This window comes from Pinus tabuliformis, chromosome 3_1 (genome assembly GCF_031772625.1).
Source record: "Pinus tabuliformis cultivar Carrire ecotype Pingquan chromosome 3_1, CPIR1, whole genome shotgun sequence".
Taxonomy (NCBI): Eukaryota; Viridiplantae; Streptophyta; class Pinopsida; order Pinales; family Pinaceae; genus Pinus; species Pinus tabuliformis.
In genome coordinates, this window is record NC_142301.1 from 925343056 (window position 1) to 925368687 (window position 25632).

General features: G+C 39.7%; 1 protein-coding gene across 2 annotated transcripts in view; it reads left to right on the top strand.

Annotated features, from left to right (window-relative positions):
- LOC149190770 (uncharacterized) overlaps window positions 1-25632 on the top strand; it is a 166032-nt gene that overhangs the window by 52350 nt on the left and 88050 nt on the right. For both annotated transcript variants that reach the window (XM_089412265.1, XM_089412266.1), the window contains exon 3: window positions 10225-10468. In XM_089412265.1, coding sequence (XP_089268391.1) covers window positions 10225-10468 — 244 coding nt within the window. The remainder of the gene's footprint in view (window positions 1-10224; window positions 10469-25632) is intronic.

Below are 25632 nucleotides of genomic sequence, written 5' to 3' on the forward strand. Positions count from 1 at the left end.
TGTACCTTTATCTCGTCTTAAATCACAACCCTAGGTTTCGTGTAGTCATCTTTCAAAGGGGTTTTTTGTGGAAAGTCTTACTAGCTTCTCCCAAAGCTTGCACTGTTGTTGAATCTTTCCATTGAATCAGCCACCCTTCCTCACTTCAAACCTATCAAAGAAACATTTCTTATAGGTGAGTATTTCTGGGACACCTCTCGTCGGTGAAAATCCGAGAAGAGTAGGGGACTCAGGCTGTGGTGACAATGTGCCTTTGTCCCAAGTGTTGTGCCCTCTATCTTTTGTCTATTCACAAGGGCTGCTAGTTTCTACAGTAATAGGCACCTTACTCATAGGTATCTAGGCCCTAGAGAAGTATCTTGGCACCCATAGGTGAAGTGTTGACAGCCTTGGGTCTCTAAGAAGTAGCAACACATCACACCTACCCCTGGGCACCTCTTGCAGACTAGAGCATTCTACCACTTTGCAATACATTAGATGATTCTTTAGGATTATACACATGGACCTAGCATGCCCCTAGGCTGGCCTCGCACCTTATGAGGGATGGCAGTTGATTCAAGACCCAAATGAGGATGTTCTCATTTTATGAGATATGGGAGGGCTAGTAGCACTTGGAAAACCCTCAATGTTGGAGCAAAGATGGACATTTTAAGTAGTATGAGACCTAGGAGACAACCTTTTGGAACCCCAAGTGGATTTTGGGGACTGTAGAGGGATATTGATGGAGATTTGAGGGCCAACCCTCAAATGATGATTTTTAGAGGCTTCTACACCACACTTGGCACCCAAAAGCATCAACACATGCCACATGGAGCTCATTTATTGGATGTCGTTAGCCTTTTAAGGCGTCACGACTCACACGTGTGGGCTCTGATTTGATTTATTGTCTAAACTTGATGGGTTGGCTTGTAACCCATGCATCATTATGATTTTACTTGTCTTTTAGTCTAAAAATTAGACTTATCCTCCTCATGTAAATAGATGAGAGGATCTTTTCATTCGTCATCATCATCACTTGTGAATTTGGCCTCTCTACTTTAGAAATTCAACCTTTTTTCCTATTGGAGAGATGTGATCTATGGAGAATATTGTCTTGGAGCTATATTCTTGTCTTTGGAGAAGTTGCATTGGATCAATGATTGGATCGTATATGCATATTGTCTTATACGTGCTCTTTTATTGAAAATTTCTGATTTCATGTCTAATGTATGGAATAAATTAGTGATCTAGGTTAAATATTGTGCCCTAATTTTATTGAATATCAATTTTATGGAAGCTAGGTCATATTATTGTATGCATTACTCATTGTATGATATGTGAAAGGCAATTGCCTGGTTGATCTCACTTTAGCTCTCCCAAGTGAATTTTAGTCCCTCACAAAGGTAATAGTTAGGGTTTTGATGCTAGGGCATCAAAATATCCTTACTCCTTCGCAAGTTTTAGCCAACTTAAAGAATCCATAGACTCCATCAACCCTAGGACTAGGCACTGGCCATCCTTTGTTGGTGATCAAGTCAATTTTTATCCATAAAATTTACTCTTTTTTTCTCTTACCTAATTTGGCCCTCTTAAGGCCAAGCGACCAACTAGGGCTTAGTGCGAATTGACAAGGAGAGGGAATTTTGGCTCATGGAAAGTCTAAATATCAAGGGTTGAGTTGTTTCCACAAAATTATTCCCCTTTGGTGGGCATTCATTCCATTTTCATCCATAATTTCCCTTGCCCTAGTTGTTTTCCCTAGGGTAAACCATAGTTTGGTTATAGCTTCAACTTGAGGGCTTCTTGAGGGTTTCATGTGCCATAACCTTGTTGAAATACATTGTGGGAAACCCTTTCTTGGCATTTTGACCTTTGGCCATCACAACTCACAACATATCAATCAAACCCTAGGTCTTGCATTGCCTCAATTTGGCCTCTACTTCGAAAGAAAATTACCTCCTCTTCATAGTTGGAGCCTTGTACCTAAATTGAGTCTTTCCTGTGGAAGCCTTTTAAGTCATCTCATACCTTAAAAGTTAAAACTTAGAATGCCTCCTATTGGGAGATTTTTATACTGGGACCCCTCCCATTGGTGAAAGTTCATAAAGAGCAGGGGGTAGTAGTTGTGGTGACAGTGGGCTACTACCTCATTGTTGTCACTTGGTCTAGGGATAGCCTTATAGGGTGCACATCTCCAAGGCGTGCTAGATTTTGCAGCAACGTTATGTAATTCTGTAAGAGAGAGCTATAGGGGGTGCCTATGTGCCTCCAATGTGCTTGTGCTTGTCTTGGTCAATGTTATTAGACTCGGAATCGACAATAAATCGGCGAGGCAAAAGAGTGAAGAGTTTTAATCGGATCGGGAAAAAAATGGTGAATTCAATAAATAAAAATATACACGTTGAATTTAAAAAAAACATTTTTCATTAATATTCAGTGAACCCATGTCCAAACAATGCATAATGTCAATAGATGTCCAGAATATCATGAATGAATAAGTATCTCATATATGTTATGAGTCCAAACATGATCCAAAGTACTGAGTCTTGACTCCTAACCGGTGACTACATAGAACCAGAAGCATATGCTTCTAAATGTTTACAAAAAAATGCATGCTAATAAGAAAAAAATCAGTAACGAAGAGTCTAAGACACTTAAGAGTGAGAATTAGAAGCGATTCTTCCCACTCCTTCACTTGCTTGACTCTCAAAGTTCTCCAAGTCATGTAGGCTTAAAAGAGGAGCCTCCTCTAATTGGACCCATTCTGCTGCATTTGTAGTTTGCAAATCTATCTCTTCAAGGTCGATTGGTGAATGATCCAAACCTGTCATTATCATGAGACATTGAAATGTGAATTAAAGTTTGACTCTGAACTTTAAAGTGCCAATTAGATTATGAAACCTTCAAATTCAAGCTCTCACCTAGTATTTGCTTGTTGCGAAGTCGTAGATTGTAATGGACAAATACAAGGTCATTTAAGCGTTTTTGTGTCAATCGGTTGCGCTTCTTAGAATGTATTTTCTCAAACATGCTCTAGTTGTGCTCACAACCTGAAGCACTGCATGCTTGGTTTAAGATTCAAATGGCGAATCTCTTCAAATTTGGTGTATCACTACCAAAGTTTTGCCACCAAAGACCTAGCAAGTGGCAAGGGTTTGTGAGTAGAAGTACTAAATACTAAATAGTAAAAACTTAAAAAGACAACAAAATTTAATAAAACATTTAACATACAAAATAAATTTTAAACAAATTTAATGAATTGATGAAACCTTCAAGCCTCAAAGGGTACTTGGCAACATCTTAGACCTTTCTCTTATAGCACTGGTATAGGCAAACAATTTAGCTGGCGCCCTAGAATCTTGTATTTGGGAAAAGACATGACTTTGAAATTCTGGATCAGGGAAGCACATTTCCATGCATGTCATATATCCTCTGCCAACCTCCCCATCCTCATTAAATTTGCTCTTATCATAAAAATATTGTGGGCTTAGGAAGTACCCAACAACATGTAAGGGGGAATTAAATTGCCTATCCCAACGTGCATCAATAATGTCCCAAAGAGGCATATACTTTGCCTCCTCATCCCCATATCTTCTTTTGATGGCCTCCTTTGCGAGATCCATCGCCTCATAAATGTAACCCATAGTGGGTTTGTCACCATTAACCATCCTAAAAGTTCAATCTTTCAAATTTAAAGAAATATGAAACATTGAAAATAAAAAGAAGCTTGAAATGAAATTTAAAAAATGAAAAGTTAAAAGACTTGAAGTACATGAGAACTCTAACAAGGGACTCCATCACAACAATAATCTCTTCGGCATCTTTCCAGAAACTGTCATTAAACACAAGTGCGACAATTTCAATGCCTTCAAGGACCTTGGAATGTTTAGATGCCATGCACTCAGGTCCCAAGAACATCCTCTTCAGATTTATCTTTTGCTCAACCATAGATTGCAAAGATATGAAATTTGTTGCAAATGTAGTCACTACAGGTCGAACAATTTCTTTACCTTAAGAGTATTTTCTCATGGTGTTTAGGACAATAGTGTGGTTGTTTAGGTATTTGGTTATGGATTTTGCCTTCTCCACAACCTCATGTATCCAATGAAGCTTACCAATGTCCTTAAGCATTAAATCTATGCAATGGGCAACACAAGGGGTCCAAAAAATAGTGGGGTGCCTAATCTCAAAAAGTCTACCAGCAGCCATATAATTAGCTGCATTGTCGGTGACAATTTGTACAACGTGTTCTTCTCCCACTTCTTGAACGAATTCCTCCGTCATTTCACAAATAAGTTGGTCAATCTTAACCTTGTTTGAGGCATACACTGATTTGTACAACATGTTCTTCTCCCACTTCTTGAACGACTTCCTCCATCATTTCACAAATAAGTTGGTCAATCTTAACCTTGTTTGAGGCATACACTGATTTGAGAAACATTGTGTCTATTGGACAAGATACAGGGAAATTTATTAAAGTTCTATTCTTTTGATCTGTCCATCCATCACTCATGATGGTGCACCTTGTTTCAACTTTCTACCCATGATGAACAAAACTCAGATAGCACAAGCATGGCATCTTCAACACTCTCTAACAACAAATCTGTCCTAAGGCTCTCTGATGAAGGGGCTTTGAACCCTGGACCTGCAACAACAACTGCATCAATCATAGCTTGCCAATAAGGACTTTTGGCACAATGGAAAGGTATGTCAGAATAGTACCAAAAGTTAGCAATGGCCTTCCTTGCCTGACTATGGATTTTTTTTTTCCAACCAGTGGCATCCAAGGTAGGTTGGGAACCGGGTTTTGTGCGGGGAGCAAAAAAGGTGTTTATGTTTCCACCTCCAGTGTTGAATGCAGGAGGATTCATTTGGCCTTGAGTTTGACTTGGACTTGGAGGCATGTGTGGGAAACTTGGGAACAACATTGAGGATTCAACAAAGGGAGATGACAAGGGGGTAGTGGAAGAAAAAACTGTCAACTCCAGGGGTTCCTATTTCATTATTTTGCTTTGCTTTCTTTGCATTATGCTGACACAACATATCAATGGCGAAGGTTGCTTGGTGTTTGACATTTTCCTCAACCTTGTTGTAGAGACTTTTATTATGGCCAGGTATCTGTGCAAGGTGGACCTTGAATCTATAAATACCTCCACTACATTTCGCTTTGCAAAGTTTACAAAGGAGCTTGGGGTCTCTAGGAATCTTGTCACAATGAGCCCAAGCAAAGTCCTTCTCCCCGGCATTGTTGTTGTTTTGGACTTGTGTTTAAATTGTGGCTTCTGTTAAGAATCAAGATTCGAAGTTGTGGCTTTTGTTTAATTTGTTGCTCTTGTAAAACAGTAAAAGACAAAAAAAAATATCAGAAATCAATCTAAATATTTGATGCAATCAGAAATATCAATGGAAGATGAGTGTTGTAGCCTCTAACCAATTTTAGATATTGAATCAATCTGCTACCATGATAATTCTTTAAAGGTTTGACCTGGAGTCCATGTTTGTGGTGGATAACTGGGTAGAAGAGACTAGATTTTTGCTAAGCTATTGACGCTTCCACAAAACCAATGCAAAGAGATAAAATTGCATCAACATTGGGTGGAATCTGGATGCACCTGGAATAAGGATTAACAATTTAACATGCATCCACAGATGTATTAGATGGGTGCTACCGCGTCTAACGTTTAACCAATTATCTCAGATCTGCATTGAATTAATCTTCCTCCATGATGGGCTTTAGCTTTTTCTTCACACAGGATTCTTCTAGATACTGTCTATGTGAAGAGCATCCTCATCATACCTTCATAAAAAGGTATGACAGTACTGTGTTTTACACCCTGAAATGTCTATATTTATCAATGTTACCAGACTCTGAATCGGCAATAAATCGGCGAGGCAAAAGAGCGAAGAGTTTTAATCGGCTCAGGAAAAAATTGGGGAATTCAATAAATCAAAATATACACATATATTGAATTTAAAAAAAAACATTTTTCATTGATATTCAGTAAAGCCATGTTCAAACAATGCATAATATCTATTATCAATAGATGTCCAACATATCATGAATGAATAAGTATCTCATATATGTTATGAGTCCAAACATGATCCAAAGCACTGAGTCCTGACTCCTAACCAGTGACTACAGAGTAAAAAATTTATATTAACACGCGGTAGAAAAAGTTGTGGTATGCGTTCGCTGAATTGCCTCAGACCAAACATCAATAGGGATGAACTTACTTCAGAAGAATAAGAGAAAATTATCTAGCTACAGGCTACCTTAGGAAATAAATGAGAATTGTAAATGAATATCGAAAGAAGAAGAAAGGAGAATTTATGTGGACGTTGGGGACAATGCGGACAATGAAATCTATATGGACTTCGGGGACAATGCAAAGGGAACTGATGTCTTTTTATTTTAATAACTTTAAAATTTAATATAATGTAATATTATGTTTAAAGCCTAAGGGTTAGTTTAATTAGTTGATTTTTTATGATTTTAAGGGTTAGTTTAATTTAATTAGTTGATTTTTTATGATCTTAAGGGTTAGTTTAATTAGTAGATTTTTTATGATTTTGTTGACAGGAAGTTATAATGTCAATTCTTTTTTATCTCATTAGGATTACTAATTTAGCCAGCCAAAATTGTGATTCCTACAGATTGATCTGCTCAGATTTTCAATAAATATAACTACAACCCAATATCCTTGAACCACTATTAAATAAAACTGTAAAATTCAATATAAACTTAATATTATATTTTTACCTATTAAACAATAATAAAATTAAATAATGTTTTTAAACTTTAATCTTAAATTTTTAGTTCATACCAGTTTTAAATTACAATAGTAAATAGATTGAAGAAATATTTTCATTAGTTTTTCTCTCTGTGAGTGATTTAAACTATCCTGTGCTTAATCCAAAGCCAGAAGCGAAGCAAAGAACTTATCGTTTTCCTGTGGGTGATTTCAAACGTTCCAAGATATCCGAAAAGGTACCGCTGTAGCAGCTGCTTCTCGTATCGAGGTATGAATTGAATCGGAGGATATGAGAGCCATTAGCCTTAGCCTTAGTTTGTCAGCGGACAGACAAACTAACCTAAAAGTTAAAACTTTAAAACTAAATCAAAATCGCGCCCGGAGATTTTTAACGCACACTCGGCAAACGCGGCAAAGTCGGCTAACTCGGGCACTCTGTGAGTCAAACTCGCGTTGACCACGAGTCAAACTCGGTCAACGCGAGTTTGACTCACAGAGTTTCGAGTCGCCTCTTTTGGTGAACGAGCAGAGTATGAATCGCGAGTAATCGGCATACTCGGCGATTCCTGTTTCATTGATATTTCTGTATTTTAGACTGTACTCTTTTTCAGCCTGTTGTGTTTGCAATTTTTTTAAGAAAAAAGCATGAGCACAGCAGAATGTGCATTAGCGCGAATGTAAACCCAAGTTTTACAGTCTTAAGTTTACATTCTTGGGTTTACCATTTACTTATTAAGACTTAAGAGTCAAGACTCAACAGTGTAAAACATTCGCGGTGATGGGAACGACATTGAGGATTAAGGAAAAAGCATGAGCACAGCAGAATGTGCATCAGCGTTAATGTAGTCAAATGCTGAAAGTAATATGTAAACAATGAACATTAATGATTAGTATTACCAAGCATTACCGAGTCCTGACCACAGCGAAATGGTCCCTACGCTGTCAATGCTGATTACCTCAGTGAAACTGAAAATTGATTTCGGATTACCACAGCCGCCAGCTCTTGTAATAAAACAGCGATGTCAATTATGGTTTACCATAGCGAAATTGACCACAGCGATGTCGATTACGGTTTACCACAGCGAAATGGATAGCGATGCTGATTACCACAGCGATGCGATGTTGATTACCACAGCGATGACCTCAGCCGCAACAGAGATGAGCGAAACAGAGAGTTGGAAACTGCAGCCGCCAGTGTCTCGAAATAGAATGGTAAACCGCAGCGAAGGTTGACGGTGAAGGCATATTGTGAAACCCAAGCGGCAGACTCCAATGGACGAATCGAGGTCTCATTAACCTAAAAACTGGCCGAGTCGATCTCTTAAGTCGGGGAAATCGTGTCGGATTGCCAAGTCGCGAGCCAAACTCGCGTTGACCACGAGTCAAACTCGGTCAACGTGAGTTTGACTCGCGCAGAGCCAACTCTTCTCTTTTAGCAGCCGACCCGAATTTCACTTGCGATTAATCGCCAAAGTCGCTGATTCATGTTTCACTGGTCTTGGTACATCTTCAGTATTAGGTGATGTTTCAGAATTAGCATTTCTAGATTAGGATTTTTGCTTTTCTTATTTTGGAGTTTGTTTTCTAGATTTTAAAATGTGCTGATCTTATCGTCAGTTAGCTTTGGTTTTAAAGCTAGATAGAGCTAAAGTTAGACAGAGCGCATGAGCAGGTTTTGACTTCCAGTTAGATTGGGCACCCTATCCTAGGTAGGACACTTATGCATGCATGCATGATTAGCCTCTCCTAGTGGTAAGTTCTGTAGGTAGTTAGCTCATGCAGGGAAGTGTACTGCTTCAGGCAGATTAGCGTTAGTGTTCTATTCCTTGGAGTTATTCATGCAGGATTGGGCACTGATCCTAAGGCAGTTTTAGGGTCTATTTTTTCTAATCTTGGAGCCCACAGGTATGTGCTGTTTTTGTAACCTCTGCCTTCTTAGTCTATAAAAGAAGGTTGGGGTAAGGTGGTCATCAATTTTATTTTTGAGTTAGCTGTTGTATAGCCTTCTTTTCTGAGTTAATAAGAGAAACAGAGGAATTTTTAACTGCTGCACATCCTAGTATTTTCTATTAGTATTCTCAGTTGGTCTATGTGTTTGTAGATCTAGCATATATAACAGCAATTTTGTGAGTTTACTGCTTTCTAGGGGTTTTCAGTTGCAGCTCTGCTTACCATGTACTGAAATTTCAAACCCTGTTATGCATATAGTGATGGTCTTTAATCTTGTGGTTAGGACTTTGACATTTGAAACAACAATTTGGAAGGTTAATATAGTTCACCTTTTGGATGAACTGTCATTCTTCTACTATAATTTCAATAGATTCTTTGAGACCATTGTAGAGGTCAACTGTAAACTCATTTAGTGGGCCAGAGGAGAAACCAAGGCTCAAAAGTATATAAAATTGCATGACGAGGCAACTACAAGATCTAAAATTTGCCATAATGGTAGGGGAAGGCTACTAAATTTCATCATATGGTACTTCTAAGCTGATTTTATTCATTGACGACAAATTATTCATTCTAGTGGAAGAAGATCACTATAGTCCAGCACACCCATTGTCCTTTTTCTAAACCTCTACTAAGCATACTTGACAAATTAGTTTGGAAAGGAACTTTTGGCAAGGTTTATAATGTTCACTGCTCTTTAACCATGTCACTCCCAGGATTCCTAAATCCAGTCGTGGATAAACACCTATGGTGGGACTCGACAAGAAAATATCTGGATAGTGCATGGCTATACAAATTTGTCAAGAGCATGTTGACAGGCTATAGTAACAGTATCTAGTTCACAATCGGAAACAGGAAATTCATTATCAGTCAGAGTCATTATCTCATGGCAAACATTGGGCCCAAATTTTCAGAGTCATTCTCTCATGGCAAACTTTGGGCACAAGTTTTCAGAGTCATTATCTCATTGCAAACTTTGGGCACAAGTTTTCGGACTTTCTTGGGCACCTTTTTTGTTTCCACTTGCACTGGCCAGTTGTAGGCTATTATGAAATCTGTTTTAATGGGGGTAATTTTGCACACATTCCAATAACTCAAACATGCACGCCTATAAAATGAATAAAAGCTATCAATTTCACTCACTTATGATTTTGTATATACAAAAGCATCTAGACCCAAATTTATATTTTTTTGCATTTTATTGCTGTATAGATACTTATTATACCATTTGTCATATGCAAGGTGGTTGACGTTCTGGGAAATAAGGGCTCCATATTAGTAGATCATGGGTGACTATGATTTTCTGCATGCTACTTGCAAAATGTTTCTATAAGTCATTATTTCTCTTGATGGCGTGGAAACACTACTCTATAGAAGAATTCTAACCAACCTTTGAAAATGACATGGTGTTGCTATTTTGCACCTATTTGTAGCTTGTATTAATTCCTTTACTTTTTGTTATGTAAAGTCATTGAATAGCTTTGGTAGGATTTCTAAATGTTGATGTCAACAGGTGGCATGGATTTCTAAATGTTGATGTCAACAGGTGGCATGTCTCACTTCTCAAGTTGCAAGGATGATCAACCTGGCACTACTGGAAGAAAAATGGATCTGATTAATGGGACTCTGATTTCAGGACATCACATGCGAGGCCATGATAATTTCCATATTGAGAATTCAATGTCTACAGATAGACAACATGAAACAAACATTTTGAAAAGATTACAAAGGCCTATTAATGAGTTAGAATCATTAACTCAGAGTACAGTTTCTGATTCCACGGAAAATGGGTTTGTACAGGATCTTTTTCTAACACACTTGTCATTCTTCACTTTTTCCACGTTTGGAAAACTTTTGCAATTAGATAGAAGGCTATGCTCACTTCTTCTTTTAATTAGTTTAGTCCAGAGCTTTTTGACATTTTTTGCCTTAGGTAAGGTTTTCTCACAACATTTTGTCCAGGCATATCTAGTTTGAATGATCTGTTTTAGTATCTTCTAAGTTCCAACTGTTGGGTATGTGTTATTTTCCTTTAATGTCTATGCTGAGGCATTGTACGTTGTGCCCGGCACCGGGGTAGGGGGGTAATGGGGCACAGGGGGGTGGAAACTCCCATGCGCTAGGGTTGGAGGGCAGTGCCCCCGAAATTTTTATTGGGTAGTTTTTTTGCATTCGTTTTTGGCACACAGTTTTTGCTAAAAGCGGTTTTGTGTTGCACCGTGGTTTTGCCCGTGGTTTTGTAGTTTCAGTTAAGGAACTATATATATATATATATATATATATATATATATATATATATGGCATTTTATTGCAACAGGAAAAAATACTGAAAAAATCTTGCTGGTTTTCCCAGTTTTGGGTTTCAGGATAAAATCTGCGTTAATGTGTGTGTTTGCCATTGCATATTTTAAGAATCCGTTTACAACAGGGTTAAAACCTTCACTAATGTCATTGCTTTTATCTTTTTCATCTTTAGTAGTTTACGATGTCAAGATCACTACCAATTCCCTCGAGTTCAGTTCTTTGCTATATATAACAAAGTTGCATCTAAAAATTAGAGAGTCTAGGTCTAAGAGATTGTTGCTGTGTGATGTGTAACTAAGACTATCAGGCATATGTTTTGCGAATGCAAAGCAGCCACAGTATTCTTGAATAGGTTGCATTTGTTTATGCCATTCTTTTTGTGAGCCCTCTTTAGTAAAGTATCAGTTTGGGAGACAGGAGGCTGATAAAATGATATGGTAGAGGAATATGGAACACCATAAGATTGATAGGAATCCCTTTTTACTGGAAAGGAGATATAGAGCTACTTTTATTGGGGATGGTTTCCCTTTTCATTTAGGATAGACTCCAACGTTTAGGGAAGATTAGACAATTCTGGTTGAGTAAAAATTGTCATTTTCTGTAAGGATGTAGATTCCTTCAAGATTGAGATTAAAGCCAGTATGCTAGCACTCCTCAACCCATTTAGGGAAGGGTAGTTGTGTAATCACAGCTTAGCTCATTGATTTGCATGTCTTGATGTACTCTTGTTTTTGTGTACTGATGTAAATATAAGATACATTTAGAAAAAAGGAAAAGAAAAGAAGAAAGAATGCTTGTATCTTGTAGTGAATGGTTTGAATAAATAATGAAGTTCAGAGGTAATCATCTAAGCTGCAACTTTAATTATCTACCATAAATTGTAAACATAGCATAGCTATCAAACTTGAACTTTGAGCAGGCTTGGCAACGCCTCTGAAGACTACCTTACTGAATTCAGCTTTTGATTCAAATTTGACTTAGTGAAGAGACTATCTTACTGAATTCAGCTTTTGATTCCAATTTGACTTAGTGAAGAGACTATCTTACTGAATTCAGCTTTTGATTCATTAAGATAAAAAATACATAAAATATTCAAAATTTAATTACAGAAAAATATACTCATGTACATCTGTGAAAATACAAACAAGTAGACAGCAAATACTCAACTTTGCTAATTTATATTAGATTACATGTAAGGGTGAAAATAGGGAAAGTTACATTGAGATACATAAATTACAAGGTTTGAGGTATATAAAATTATCTCTGACACATAATAATCATTTCCAAATGGTCTCCAGAGTCCAAAAATAATCAAACTATAATCTAATGAATACTATGTCATAAGTCCTGGCTCATTTATCATTAAGCTGAATCCTTTAGAATGTCATCTGACTCAGCATCTGCATTGCCTCACTTCCTTCTTGAGGGGTTGCCCCTGAAGGTCCAGCCACTGATGCATCCACCTCTACAGGTTAAGCAGATCCAAGTCCAATTAGTTGAAGTTGTTCTTTGGGGTTTACATGATTTATCAGTCCATCCAGTCTGATAACAGGGGTTTCCAGGGTTCTGCTTTGCTTATATGTTGAAAACTGAAAAATGTGTTCAGCTAAAATATATGTAAATTCTATCTTCTTTTTGTGAGGTCTGATGGGTTTGATTCGACCACCAAATCTTTCGGGATGGGGTTATTCCTGTTGCCTCAAAATCTAGCAGTTCTTGTAAGGGGAAAACCTTCAAGGCAAAAGCTAGACCAAGGGACAACAATGAGGTGTGGCCCACTGTCACCATAGCCACTACCTCCTGCTCTTTTGTGGACTTTCACCACTAGGGAGGCTTCCCTTTAGTTAGGTCACCTAGAGAATATGCTAAGTTCAAGGATTAAGGTGACAAGATAGGCTTGTAGAGGATAACTCTTCCTAAGAACAAGGCTCAACAAGCATGATAGGGCAATTCACATCCTCCAATAAGGCCTATTTAGGGCACAAATGATCTAGGGCTTGAGAAATAGCAAGCCTAATGAACACACCTAGAATCACAAGGCCAAGAAAAGGCTTCCAAACAATGAATACTAGCAACCAATGGAACAAGAAGCCTTCAACAAGCCCCAAGTTGAAGCCTAGGGAAAACTAGGGCTTTTCTAAGGCAAAAGAATTTAGCCTTGAAATGGATGAATTAACCACTAAAAGGGGCTGATTTTGAGGCAACCAACACTCCTTCATGTTGGAAGAATTCTTGTTATTGATGTCAAAGGGAACACTTGCTCAAGAAATCAATCACATAAGAGTGTAGAGGACTTCAAGCCCTTTCCAACAAGTATTTACTCCCCTTCTCACTCCTAGTCGTTGATGAGATATTGAATTTTCATGTTGAGAAACCTATATTCTTGTCTCTCTTCAAGTTGGCCTGCATGAGCCTACATGAACTCAAGTCGGATGTGTCTATTCAAACCTGAACAAACTAGTAATATATGGTGTCATTTGTCCTCATTCCAACCACCCAATGTGTAATGTCCCTAACCACTTAGTGTAATATCCCCAATTTTGATTTTTCATTTGAGGAGATTAACAAAGTTTATTGGGGAGGTGCTAGGCATAGCACAATTTTGTAGTTCGAGTTTTGGAGATGATTTCGGCTTGAGGAGCTTGGGTGAAAAGGCAAGATTGCAGCTCATTGGCAGGTGGGGGCCACAAGAGAGAAAAAGGGAATGCACACTTGTGGAGCAAGAGAGGGAAAAAGAAAGGGGTGAACTAGTGGAAAGTGGGGGCCACCAAGGGAGAGAGAGGCCAACAATTATAAATAGAGCAAGGAGGCTCTCATTTGGGACATCTTTGATCATTTGACAATTTAACATTAGTTCTCTTAAGCTGCTTAGCCAAGACAACTGTGCTGTTCAACACAAGGAATTTCTGAGTGGGAATTCCAACCTCATTTCGGAGAACTTCGAGTGTCTCCCTAGTGAGGCAATTTGGGGAGCTCAATTCAAAGTTTCCATTGGGCGTACTTGTAGGTTATTTCAGCTAGTATGTTTTTCTTCTAGGGCATAGAAGTGGTTCAAATTGCTTGTGGAGAGATCATTAACGGAGGAGTAGAACACCAGAGGATTTGCAGGGTTTTTCCCTAATTTAGCCGAAGATTTGTGGCGATTAGCAGGGTTGAATTTGAGAGAATTCTTGGGGCCAAAATTCTACATTTTTAGGAGTGCATAGGGGTCTCCAGCGGGACTTGCGTAGGGGTTGGAGGAATCGAGGTTGAGGAGAGATAAGGACGGAGATCAGAGGTATTCCTCAAGGGAGAATTTAGCCAGAATTGGGAGAGATTTCTAGTGGTGGATTTGGGCTTAATTCAGAAGTATCAGTTCTATGGGATGTTTTTTGGCCAAATTGGGAAATTTGCACTTGTTGGGGTTTACCCGGGGTCAGTGGATTCAACCCGAACCCTTTTTGGGTTTTTGTGGGTTTATTGAGAGGAGTCCCTGTCTAATTTTAAAAAATTTTCTGAGCGATATTTGGGCCTAAAATCCTCATTCTTATAGTTGGGCGAATCGCTGGTTAGCTAGGGAATTTGCACCATTTTGTGGGTTCGACTTTGGCTTCGAGATAGGCCAAACCTTTTCTGGGTATTTTTCGGTTTGAGGAGAGGAGCTTGTGGCTGCAATTTCAGAGCATTCCAGGCATTATTTTGAGCAGGACGACCAATTCCATTTAACAAACAGTAGTGGAGTTTCTGGGCAAATTTGAGCTACATATTTGGGCCAATTCTAGCACCTAATCCTACACATTATCACTTAGGGTTTGCGTTGCAAGCCTAGGTTCTATGGATTTCATCTTATTGTACTTGATTTTCCATGCACGATTAATAAATTGGCTCAGGACTATTGCTCGGATTTTGGGGTTTTCTGATTTGTGCTCTTGTTTAGATTTTTATTGTTGTAGTTTAGTTCATGCATATATTATTTGCTGTATTTTCCTAGTTTGGAATATTATACTTAGGAAGCTTATGGCGAAATCTTCTAGCCTAAAGTGGTTCCCGTAGGTTAAAACGGGGAAATATTTAATAAGGGGACTTAAAATGCCTAAGGAAACTTTATAAAGTTCAAAAAGGAGAAAGGGTGATATTTCCTAGGCAAGTAAGAAGTCACTTTAACTTTATAAAGTGAAATATCATAAAGTGACTTAATAAATGTGAATTTAATAAAAAGGGGAAGGTGAAAAGGCAACCCTAAATTAATAAAAGAAGGAAAATGAGGTGACTCCTCTTTCGTGCATTTCTAATTTTGGAGAAAGAGCTCCTGGAGAGAGTTTGAAGGATAAGCTTAGGGTTCTGGAACCCTAGCCGCCATAATGGACTTCGGTGTTGAAACTAGACACCCTAGTTTGATTTTTGAGAGTGAAATCACCCAGATTTCACCACTACATTTCATGGAGATGAAAATTGTTGAGGGAATAAAGAGGTATTCTAGTGTTAACAATTGATTTCATTATCTTACATGTTATTTTCTGTCTAATCTTTCAGGAATAAAGAAACCCACAAAGCCTATTACATTTCCAAAAAATTCTAAGGCCGTGTTTGTGAGAAGGAGGAGGACTGGGTATACAAATCAATGCCATAGAAGAAGATGAGTTTGGATAGAGAATAGAGGTCGATTTTATATCTTAAGGGTCTGATCTTCCTTGGTTTCTAGTTGAGAGTTGGTCATTCGATTTCCAGTGTGCCAGAGTAGCTAGAGTTTCCTTGTGTTCATTGCTGGAAAAGTGGTCACTGTTGGGTCGTTTGGTGGAGTAGCTCAAGCCCCCAAGTCACAGTCACAAGTTTCTATACAGCTGGACGAGTTCCTTTCTCTTTTGAGTTGCGTGTGAGATAGCTAGGATGTGTGCAATGCATGTAGGAGTCCATTCTGTGATAGAGCCAACCTGAACATTAATTTTTTTGAGTTGCTTGTTTCTTATCCTACCTGTGCATGGTCTGTGGGAGGCTGGAGGGTCGTATTCCCTCTTCTACACCTGACTGAACAACCCAGATTCGTGTTAAAGGGACAAGAACTTGATTACTATGCTGAGACTGCTGTAATCTCACATCTGGAGCCGTGTATTATCACAAGGGCAAGTTCTGCGTGGGCCAGACTTGGTTTGGGACGAGTTAAAGACTTGGAACTGCTGGTTGGAACGTTCCGGGACTAAAAGCGTGGCTGCTTCCCTGGAATGTTGCTGAGTGAACATTGCCTTGCTGGAGACAGAATCAGGTTCCCTTGACACTTCGCTCTCTGATGTATTTGCTCAGAAGATAAATAAAGAGGCTATTTCTATCATTTTCATTGTGTGGACATTAATATATCAACATTATGAAATTTTCTAAGTTGTTAAATTAATCATATCAGTCCACTGGAAATTGTTTGAGAGCATTTGTGGTCACTATATCCCATTGTTGGTAAAATATTATGAATACATATGCCTACCGCAGTATTACCCTTGAACTGTTCGAAGAAATCTGCCACTAAACTCAACCACACACTCAAAAAATTATTGAGAATTTGTAGTGTTATTTAAGTGAGAATACTACAGTGGTATAAGAGCCTTAGTCTTTTGGCTCAATCATGGGTTAACAACTTAAAAACTTAGTTGCTTCTGGAAAATGTTTTCATGACAGAAAAAAATCCCTATACAGGGATGACATATAGGAGAAAACATACTTAGAGAGAACCAACTCCCCTTACAGAGGAAGATATCTCTAATACAGAGAGTGAAGAGACACTAGAAAGGGGCAAGGGAATAGAGAAAACCCTGTTTGAAAGACCAGATATGGGAGATAAAGAGGAACAGGCTTTTAATAGCTTGCTCAGGGCTATAAATGACTTGGCCAAGGGCCAAAAAGAGATGGTGGATTTGATGAAAGGTATGAAAAACACAAGAACTTCCACTGGGAAGGAGCCATTGAATGGGGAAGGATCCAACAGTGCTGAGGGCAGTCAAGCTCGTACCCGTGTGTAGAACCAATCCCACACTGCTTGTAAGATGCCCCGACCTAATATGCCTCAGTTTGTACAAGAAACTGTACAGGACTTAATAGAGTAGGTTGATTTTGGAATCCCCTATGTAGATTACGGGGGCAGTATCATGCTCTAGGACAGGATTTCCACGTTGCTATGAGCTTTATTGATTTCTGCCACCTTCAGTTGAAGAGCAGGCCCAAACCATCTTAGAGGTTTCCAAGGTAGAATCAGGAGTTGTAGAAAATTTCGGGGAATGTGACCATCCCCTGTTTTGATGGGTCATCCAAATGCTCAGCTTGATCATGGGTGAAAAAATTGGACACTTATTTTCAGCTGCATCATATGACAGAGGAGGAGGTTATCAAGTTGGCCACTCTGCACTTGGATGGTGAGGCCCATGAGTGGTGGTACCATGGGCTGGTGACGTTGGGGCATAAGAACATCACCTCATACACAAAGTTCACTCAAAGGCTTATTGAGTGCTTTGACAGGAAGGATCCGTAGATTCATTTTAGAGAGTTCGCACAACTCAAGCAAACAGGTAGTTCGGAGGCTTATATTGCAGAGTTTCAGAGACTGGCGGTCATGGTCACAGATATTTCAGAGGCCAGATTGGTGATGCTATTTGTAGAGGGGTTGGCAGAACCTCTACGTGGATGGGTCAAGAGTTTTGAACCCACCACACTTCGTGCGACAATCAACAAAACCAGAGACTTACAGGATGTCACTTCCAAAAATAAATTCACTCCTAAACCTTCTTTCTCTCAGAAAGGTAAAGAGGTCGAACTCCCTCAAAAGGAGTGGACTAGGAAACCAAAGTTGGATGAGGAGGCCTGGAAAGAGCTGAGGAAGAAGAAACTTTGTTTCACCTGTGAGGAGCCATGGGCACCAGGGCACAGGTGTGCTGGCAAAGACAAAGCAGCCAAAGCTCATTACATTGAGGTGTACTTAGAGAGTGACAATGATGATGGGGGTGAGGGTAAGGTATAGGAACAGGTACAGGGGTAGACGCACCAGACTGCTGGAGTTGAGTCCTCACATGTCGAGGGCAAAGCTCCTATTTTAGCCTCTATGTTGGGATTCCCTAGATATCACACTTTCAGAGTTAGAAGGGTTATAGCAGGGCACAAGGTGACAATTCTGGTTGATGGTGGAGCTTCCCACAACGTCATAGATGCTGAGTTGGTGGAACGGAGGGGAATTCCCACAACACAGTTCGATGATTTTACAGTCATCATACCAGGGAAACATCAGATGGACTGCAACAGGTACATTCCCAAGCTACAACTCACCATGGGGAGCTATACAATGACAAATGACTTCTTCGTGGTGGATGTGCTGGATGCTAATGTGGTGTTGGGGTGTCAGTGGATTTACTACATTAGAAAGTACACCACGGACCAGCGGAACATGGAGATGGAGTTCAACAATCCAGTAGATGGCAGGAGGGTAGTTTTGATAACCATGCATAAATAGCGACCTAAGCTTGTATCATCCAACCACATGGAGGCTGTATTGAAACGAGGTGATATCGAGTGGGCAGTAGAGTGTGTTATTACAGACAATAGGCAGTCAGAGTAACCATGACAACACTCAGAGGACATACAGGAATTACTTCATAAACATCATCAAGTTTTTACTGACATTCGTCTAGGTAGACCACCAGATAGAGGCTTTGAACATGTCATAAAACTTGAGGAGGGTGTGCAGGTAGTTATAATCACTCCTTATCGGCATCCCAAATTCTATAAAGATGAAATAGAGAAGGCCATAAAGGAGCTATTAAGATTGGGCCATATTCGCCTGAGCTCTAGTCTGTTTGCTTCTTCAGTGGTGATGGCTAAGAAGAAGGACGACACCTTGCGGATGTGTATAGACTACTGGGCTCTCAATAAGAAAACAATCAAGAACCGATATCCTATTCCCCGGGTCGATGAGTTGATGGATGAGTTGAAAGAGGCCAAATGTTTTTCGAAGATTGATCTTCGTTCTAGCTACCATCAGATCCGGGTTCACTTGGAAAGGCCTCAAGTCGGATGTGCTGAAATTTGTGAGGGAGTGCAACACTTGCCAGCAAAACAAGACAAAGCATACCCATCCAGCAGGCTTGTTGCAGCCCCTCCCCATCCCGGAGCAGAAGTGGGAGAGTGTTTCCATGGACTTTATCACTGGCTTACCTCCAATGCAGGGCAAAGATTGCATATATGTGGTGGTAGATCGACTCACAAAATTTGCCCATTTCTTTGCCATATCATCAAAATATTCAGCTTCACAGGTGGTCGAGCTATTTTTTAGAGAGGTTTTCAGATTGCATGGGTTGCCAAAAAAACATTTTTAGTGATAGAGATAGCAGGTTCATGGGCGACTTCTGGTAGGAGCTTTTCAGACTTGTGGGGACTGAGCTAACTTCGAGCACTAGCTACCACCCACAAACTGATGGGCAGACAAAGATAGTCAACAAGTGGCTGGAAGGCTATCTTAGGAATTACGTGACCAGCCAACAAAAGACATGGGTAAAGTGGTTGCATCTGGGGGAACATTGCTACAATACCACTTTCCACATCTTCATTGGCATGACTCCCTTCAAAGCATTATATGGGTATGATGTCTCAACCTTTGCAAATAGGATATTTGGGGATAGTTGGACACCACTGGCCAAAGACTGGATCCAGGAGAGCTAGGACATTCTAAAAGTCCTCAAGGACAATCTACATATGGCTCAAAACCAACAGAAACTGTATGCAGACGGACACAGGATGTAGCGCAACTTTCAAATGGGAGATATGGTATACCTTCGTCTGTAGCCCCACCAACAGTCTTCATTGAAAACCAAAAGGGCGGAAAAGTTAAAACCCAGGCTCTACGGGCCATTCAAGATCTTGAGAAGAGTAGGAAAGTGGCCTATGAACTTGAGCTTCTGGAGGGATGTAAAATTCACGTCTTTCATGTCTCATGCCTCAAAAAGGCCTTGGGGCAGCACACTATTGTTTCCATAGGGCTTCCACCATTTGATGAGCAAGGAGAATTGGTGTTAGTTCTTGAGACGATCCTAGATGCAAGAGAAAGGAAGTTGTAGAACAGGACGATCAAGGAGTACCTTGTGAAATGGAAGGATTTGCCAGTGGAAGACGCTAGCTGGGAGGGCGAACAAGTGCTTAGACATCCTGAATTGAAATTGCTTGAGGACAAGCAATCTTGGGCGGGGAGGACTGTAATGTCCTCGATCACTTACGAAGCTTATGACGAAATACACTAGCCTAAAGTGGTTCTTGTAGGCTAAAGCGGGGAAATATTTAACAAGGGGACTTAAAATGCCTAAGGAAACTTTATAAAGTTCAAAAAGGAGAAAGGGTGATATTTCCTAGGCAAGTAACAAATCACTTTAACTTTATAAATTGAAATATCATAAAGTGACTTAATAACAATGAATTTAATAAAAAGGGGAAGGTGAAAAGGCAACCCTAAATTAATAAAAGAAGGAAAATGAGGAGACTCTCCTCATTCGTGCATTTGTGAGTTTGGAGAAAGAGCTCCTGGAGAGAGTTTGAAGTAGAATCTTAGGGTTCTGGAACCATGGCCGCCATAACAGACTTCAGTGTTGAAACTAGACACCCTAGTTTGATTTTTGAGAGTGAAATCACCCAGATTTCACCACTGCATTTCATGGAGATGAAGATTGTTGGGGGAATAATGAAGTATTCTAGTGTTAACTGTTGATTTCATTATCTTACATGCTATTTTCTGTCTAATTTTTCAGGAAGGAAGAAACCCACAAAGCCTATGACATTTCTAGAAAATTCTGAGGACGTGTTTGTGAGAAGGACTGGGTGTACAAATCGATGCCACAGAAGAAGACGAGTCTGGACAGAGAATAGAGGTCGAGTTTATATCTTAAGGGTTTGCTCTCCCTTGGTGTCTAGTTGAGAGCTGGTGGTTCGATTTCCAGTGTGCCAGAGTAGCTCGAGTTTCCTTGTGTTCATTGCTGGAAACATGGTCACTGTTGGGTCGTTTGGTGGAGTAGCTTGAGCCCCCAAGTCACAGTCACAAGTTTCTATACTGTTGGACGAGTTCCTTCTTCTTCTGAGTTGCGTGTGAGATAGCTATGACGTGTGTAATGGATGTGGGAGTCAATTCTGTGATAGAGCCAACCTGAACATTAATTTTTTTGAGTTGTGTGTTTCTTGTCTTGCCTATGCGTGGTTTGTGGGACACTGGAGGGTTGTATTCCCTCGTCTACTCCTGATTGAACAACCCAGGCTCTTGTTAAAGGGATGAGAACCTCTTTACTATGCTGAGACTGTTGTAATGCTACTTCTGGGGCTGTGTATTATCATAAGGGCAGGTTCTGCGTGGGATAGACTTGGTTTGGGTCGAGTTAAAGACTTGGAACTGCTGGTTGGAACTGAAAGCATGACTGCTGCCTTGGAAAGTTGCTGATTGAACATTGCCTTGCTGGAGACAGAACCAGGTTCCCTTGACACTTCACTATTTGATGTATTTACTCAGAAGATAAATAAAGAGGTTATTTTTGTCATTTTCATTGTGTGGACATTAATATATCAACATTATAAAATTTTTAGATTTGTTGAATTAATCATAATAGTCCACTAGAAAATGCTTGAGAGCATTTGCTGTCACTGTATAGCATTGTTGGTAAAATATTATGAATACATACACCTACCGCCGTATTAGCCTTGAATTGTTCGAAGAAATACGCCACTAAACTCAATCACACACTTAGAAAATTATTGAGAATTTGTAGTGTTACTTAAGTGAGAATACTACGCAATGTGAAATGTCCATGAACTGCAACAACTGGAAAATTATCTCCTAAGTTATGTAGTTTATTTGTCTCTGAGAAATGATGAACACACATAATAATTTTGACACTGTTATTTTTGGGCAATAGTCACTGGAAAAACCCTGAAGCGAAAACCAGTGTAGTAGATGAGGGGTTTTTTATTTTCTTTAGCAAAATGGAGAATTACTATTGCTTGCCTTTCTGGCTAATCCCTGACAATTTATCTCACTGCAAAATAATTGGGAAAACCCTTTTCCTTCCAACCAATCAATCTAGCCTCCTCTTGGCCACTTGCACTCTCTGCTAGGAATGCACAATGTAGCCTCTAGGAAATTCGCAAAGCCTTCGGGATGACTCCTTGCAAGTTGATCTTCCTCCTTCTACCTCCTGAAGCTACTCGCACCTCCTTCCAACAACTCTCCCAACAAATAGAAGTAAAATATTGCTCCAGGAACTCGCACTGGAGAATTGGCTACTCACACTCGCTGAATATGGGTTCCTTGCTAGAAAAATTGGCCTCCTTTCCTAACTCTAGAACACTGGAAACATCTTGAGAATTTCTTCGTAAATTCTCACTGTTGAATACCTTGCTTTTTCTCCCTAGCCTTAATTGCACCCTTGCTGAATCGCTACAATTGGGTAGTTGAACTGCTCAATTGTTCTCAATGTGTCTTCCAAACCCCATCAACTTGCTCTTATAGTTTTTCGTTGGACAACCAATGGCCATGATTACATCTCAATTGATGGCTATGATTATCTTGACTTTATCGACTTACTTTTCTGGAAGTCTCTAGAGAAAAATTGACCAACCCTAATTAATCTGATTTAATTAACCAATTTTCCTAAGTTAGACTTCGGAAATATAATTATTGGTCAATTAATCTAATTGAGGTGTTTCTAAGGCTTCTCTTGCGAAACCTCTTCCGGGTTTTGGAGACCTTGTGTTCCTTGGCCCCTTAGACACCATAGAGACTAGAACACCTATCTGCTGCAACCAAAACTAACACTCCTCTTAGTGAGGAAGTTGTTCTCAACTACTCCCATCTGCTCCTTGAAGTAGTCAAACTTTGCCTTGGTGAGTATATCTGCAACCTGCTGATCTATGGTAACATGTTTTAGCCAAACGGATCCACGCTGCACACAATCTCTGATGAAGTGGTATTGTTTGTCGATATGCTTTGACTTATCATGGAACATTGGATTCTCAGAGAGCCTGATGCAACTTTAGTTATCATAGTAGATATTGGTCAACTCCATCCTTTGATCAAACAAACTCACTAGCAAAACTCAGTAGCCATGTAGCTTCATATGTAGCCATGCTAGCTCCATGTATTCTACCTTTGCAAAACTCAATGCCACAAACTTCTACTTCCTGCTGCACCAAGAGACAATCCCTGATCCAATAATGAAGCAACACCCTGAGGTGTTATTCTTGTGCACTGAGCTGCTTGCCCAATCTGCATGTATATCCACATAACCTAACACCATCACCTCGAGTATATCTCAACCCATAATCGACTATGCCGTGCAAGTACCTCAATATATATCTTGCCGTTGTCCAGTGGACCCTCTTAGTTTCCACCATAAACTCACTAAGAGTGTTGATTGCGAAACAGATGTTTGGCCTTGTGTTGACCCGATACATGAGTGAATCAATGAGCTTCCTATACAAGGTAGGGTCCACATATGTGTCCCCTAAAGCATCGATCTTCCTCCAGTTGGTAATCATATGCGTCTTGAACCTCTTTAGGATCTCCATAGTGTATTTTCCCTGCCCGAGGAAGATCTCCCCGTATGTTTGCCATACCTACATGCCGAGGAAGTAATTTATTAACCCCAAATCCTTCATCTCAAATTTTGTTGCCAGGTTCCTCTTGCAGTCCTCTATGAGCTTCGATGAACCTCTCAAGAAGAGATCATCCACATACAACACTAGGATGAGTGGCTCACCTGCAACCATCAGATAATACATATCGGAGTCTACTTCTCTCTTCACAAAGCCCATCTGCTGCAAGTAGTTATCTATTCGACTATAACATGCCCTGGGAGGTTGTTTGAGCTTGTATAGTGCTATCTTAAGCCTGCACACATTTGTGCCTCTCTCATGTGTCTTGAAGCCCTCTGGCTGTTCGATATATAAGTCCTTGTTTATCACCTCATTCAAGAAAGCTATCTTGACGTCCATCTGGTGAATCTGCCATCTCGTCTGTGTTGCTGGAGATCACTAACTAGATGGAATTATATTTGGCCACCGTGCAGAGGTCTCCTCATAGTCTATACCTTCCTTTTGCGCATACCACTAAGCCACGTAGTGTTGTACTTCTCTACACTACCATCTGCAATGTAATTGATCTTATAGATCCATCTGGAGCCTACAATTGACCTATCCATTGGTGTAGGCATGACCTCCCATACATCGTTTGTCATGATGGAGCTATACTCCACCATAGCATCCTGCCACATCTGATTCTATGTAGCTTCCTCGTAACTGGAAGGTTCCTTGTCGACGACTTCTGTCACAAACACCTTATACCTGTCTGGCTGTTTGCGCTCCCTCTCGCCTGACCTAGGAGTCCCCATAAACTCCTGCATATCGTTTAGTGTCTGACGAACTTCTCTGTTGTTTCTACTGCTAGTTGTGGGTGGTTCTACCAGCTCGTCATCCTGCCTCTGCTGCTTGGTCTGCTGCGAACTCGCTGGATCCCCTTGTTAGAAAATGTTAACTAGGTTTTGTCTTCATAATTGTATATTTTATGTAAAAACAAAAAGAAGAAAAAAGAATTATACTTTTAGGCATAGGTTTCATGGTTTAGTCAAAATTATTATTTTATTTAAGCATGTTCTTCATTCTCATTATTATTTATATTATTCAAAGTCGAAGGCTTATTTATAGCCTGGAAAAGGAATTTTCAAATATGGAATTTGGGTCAAAATTACCTCTAGATGCCAAGTCGACCCTGCCCTAGAAGACATGTCTATTCAAATTTCAAAGCCCTTTGGACAATATAAATAGAGGATGTGTTGAGTTCATTTGGCAGCAAGCAGTTTGTGTGATATGTTCTGAAATATCACAGAGAGGGACAACGAAGAAAGGAGGGACGAAGTTTGAAATTGACAAGAAGGGTTTTTCTTGAGTTCGATTTGTCGAAGTTCTACCTTAATACATTTCTTGATTCGAAGTTTATTTCTGATGCTGTACATGTTGCTGGTCTCTTGTTGTTGATGAATTTGCTATGAGGAAGGAGGGCTTGACTTGGCATCTAGAAGGTTGGAGTGTTAATGGTCATGGGTCTTCGATATCTCACCTTGATCTGATTCTATAAAGAAGAGAATTTTTCTAGGTTTTTCCCTTGGAGTGTTTTTTCCTTGGCTTCGAGCCTATATCTTGTGTTCATTATTTTCTTGTGATCTTCATGTTTATGTTTTGGTAATTGTTTGAAGTTTGGATTTGTACAAATATTACCCTGTCATGGCATACAACTTGTGAAAGCGAAAGAATCACTGTATAGATCATCTAAAGACCAACATTGTGTAAGCTGTGGAAGTAGTATATCTGAAGATCAATGAAGCTCATCTCTGCACCATGAAAATTAAGAAGTTGTCTCTTCTTTGAATTTTCAATTAAGTTGATAAATGTCAATTCAAGGAACAAGACCAGGTCTCTAAAAAAGAGGATAGGTAAAATCAAAGGAGGTACGTATAATGTTTTGTGACCTATGTCATAGTCTTCTCCCTCTTTCTGGGAGAACCCTCTAGCCACAAATCGTGCCTTGTATTTGTCAATACTTCCATCTGTAGCATGCTTGATCTTGTATATCCACTTGGAAGTCACCACTGACTTCCCTTCAGGTCTCGGCACAATC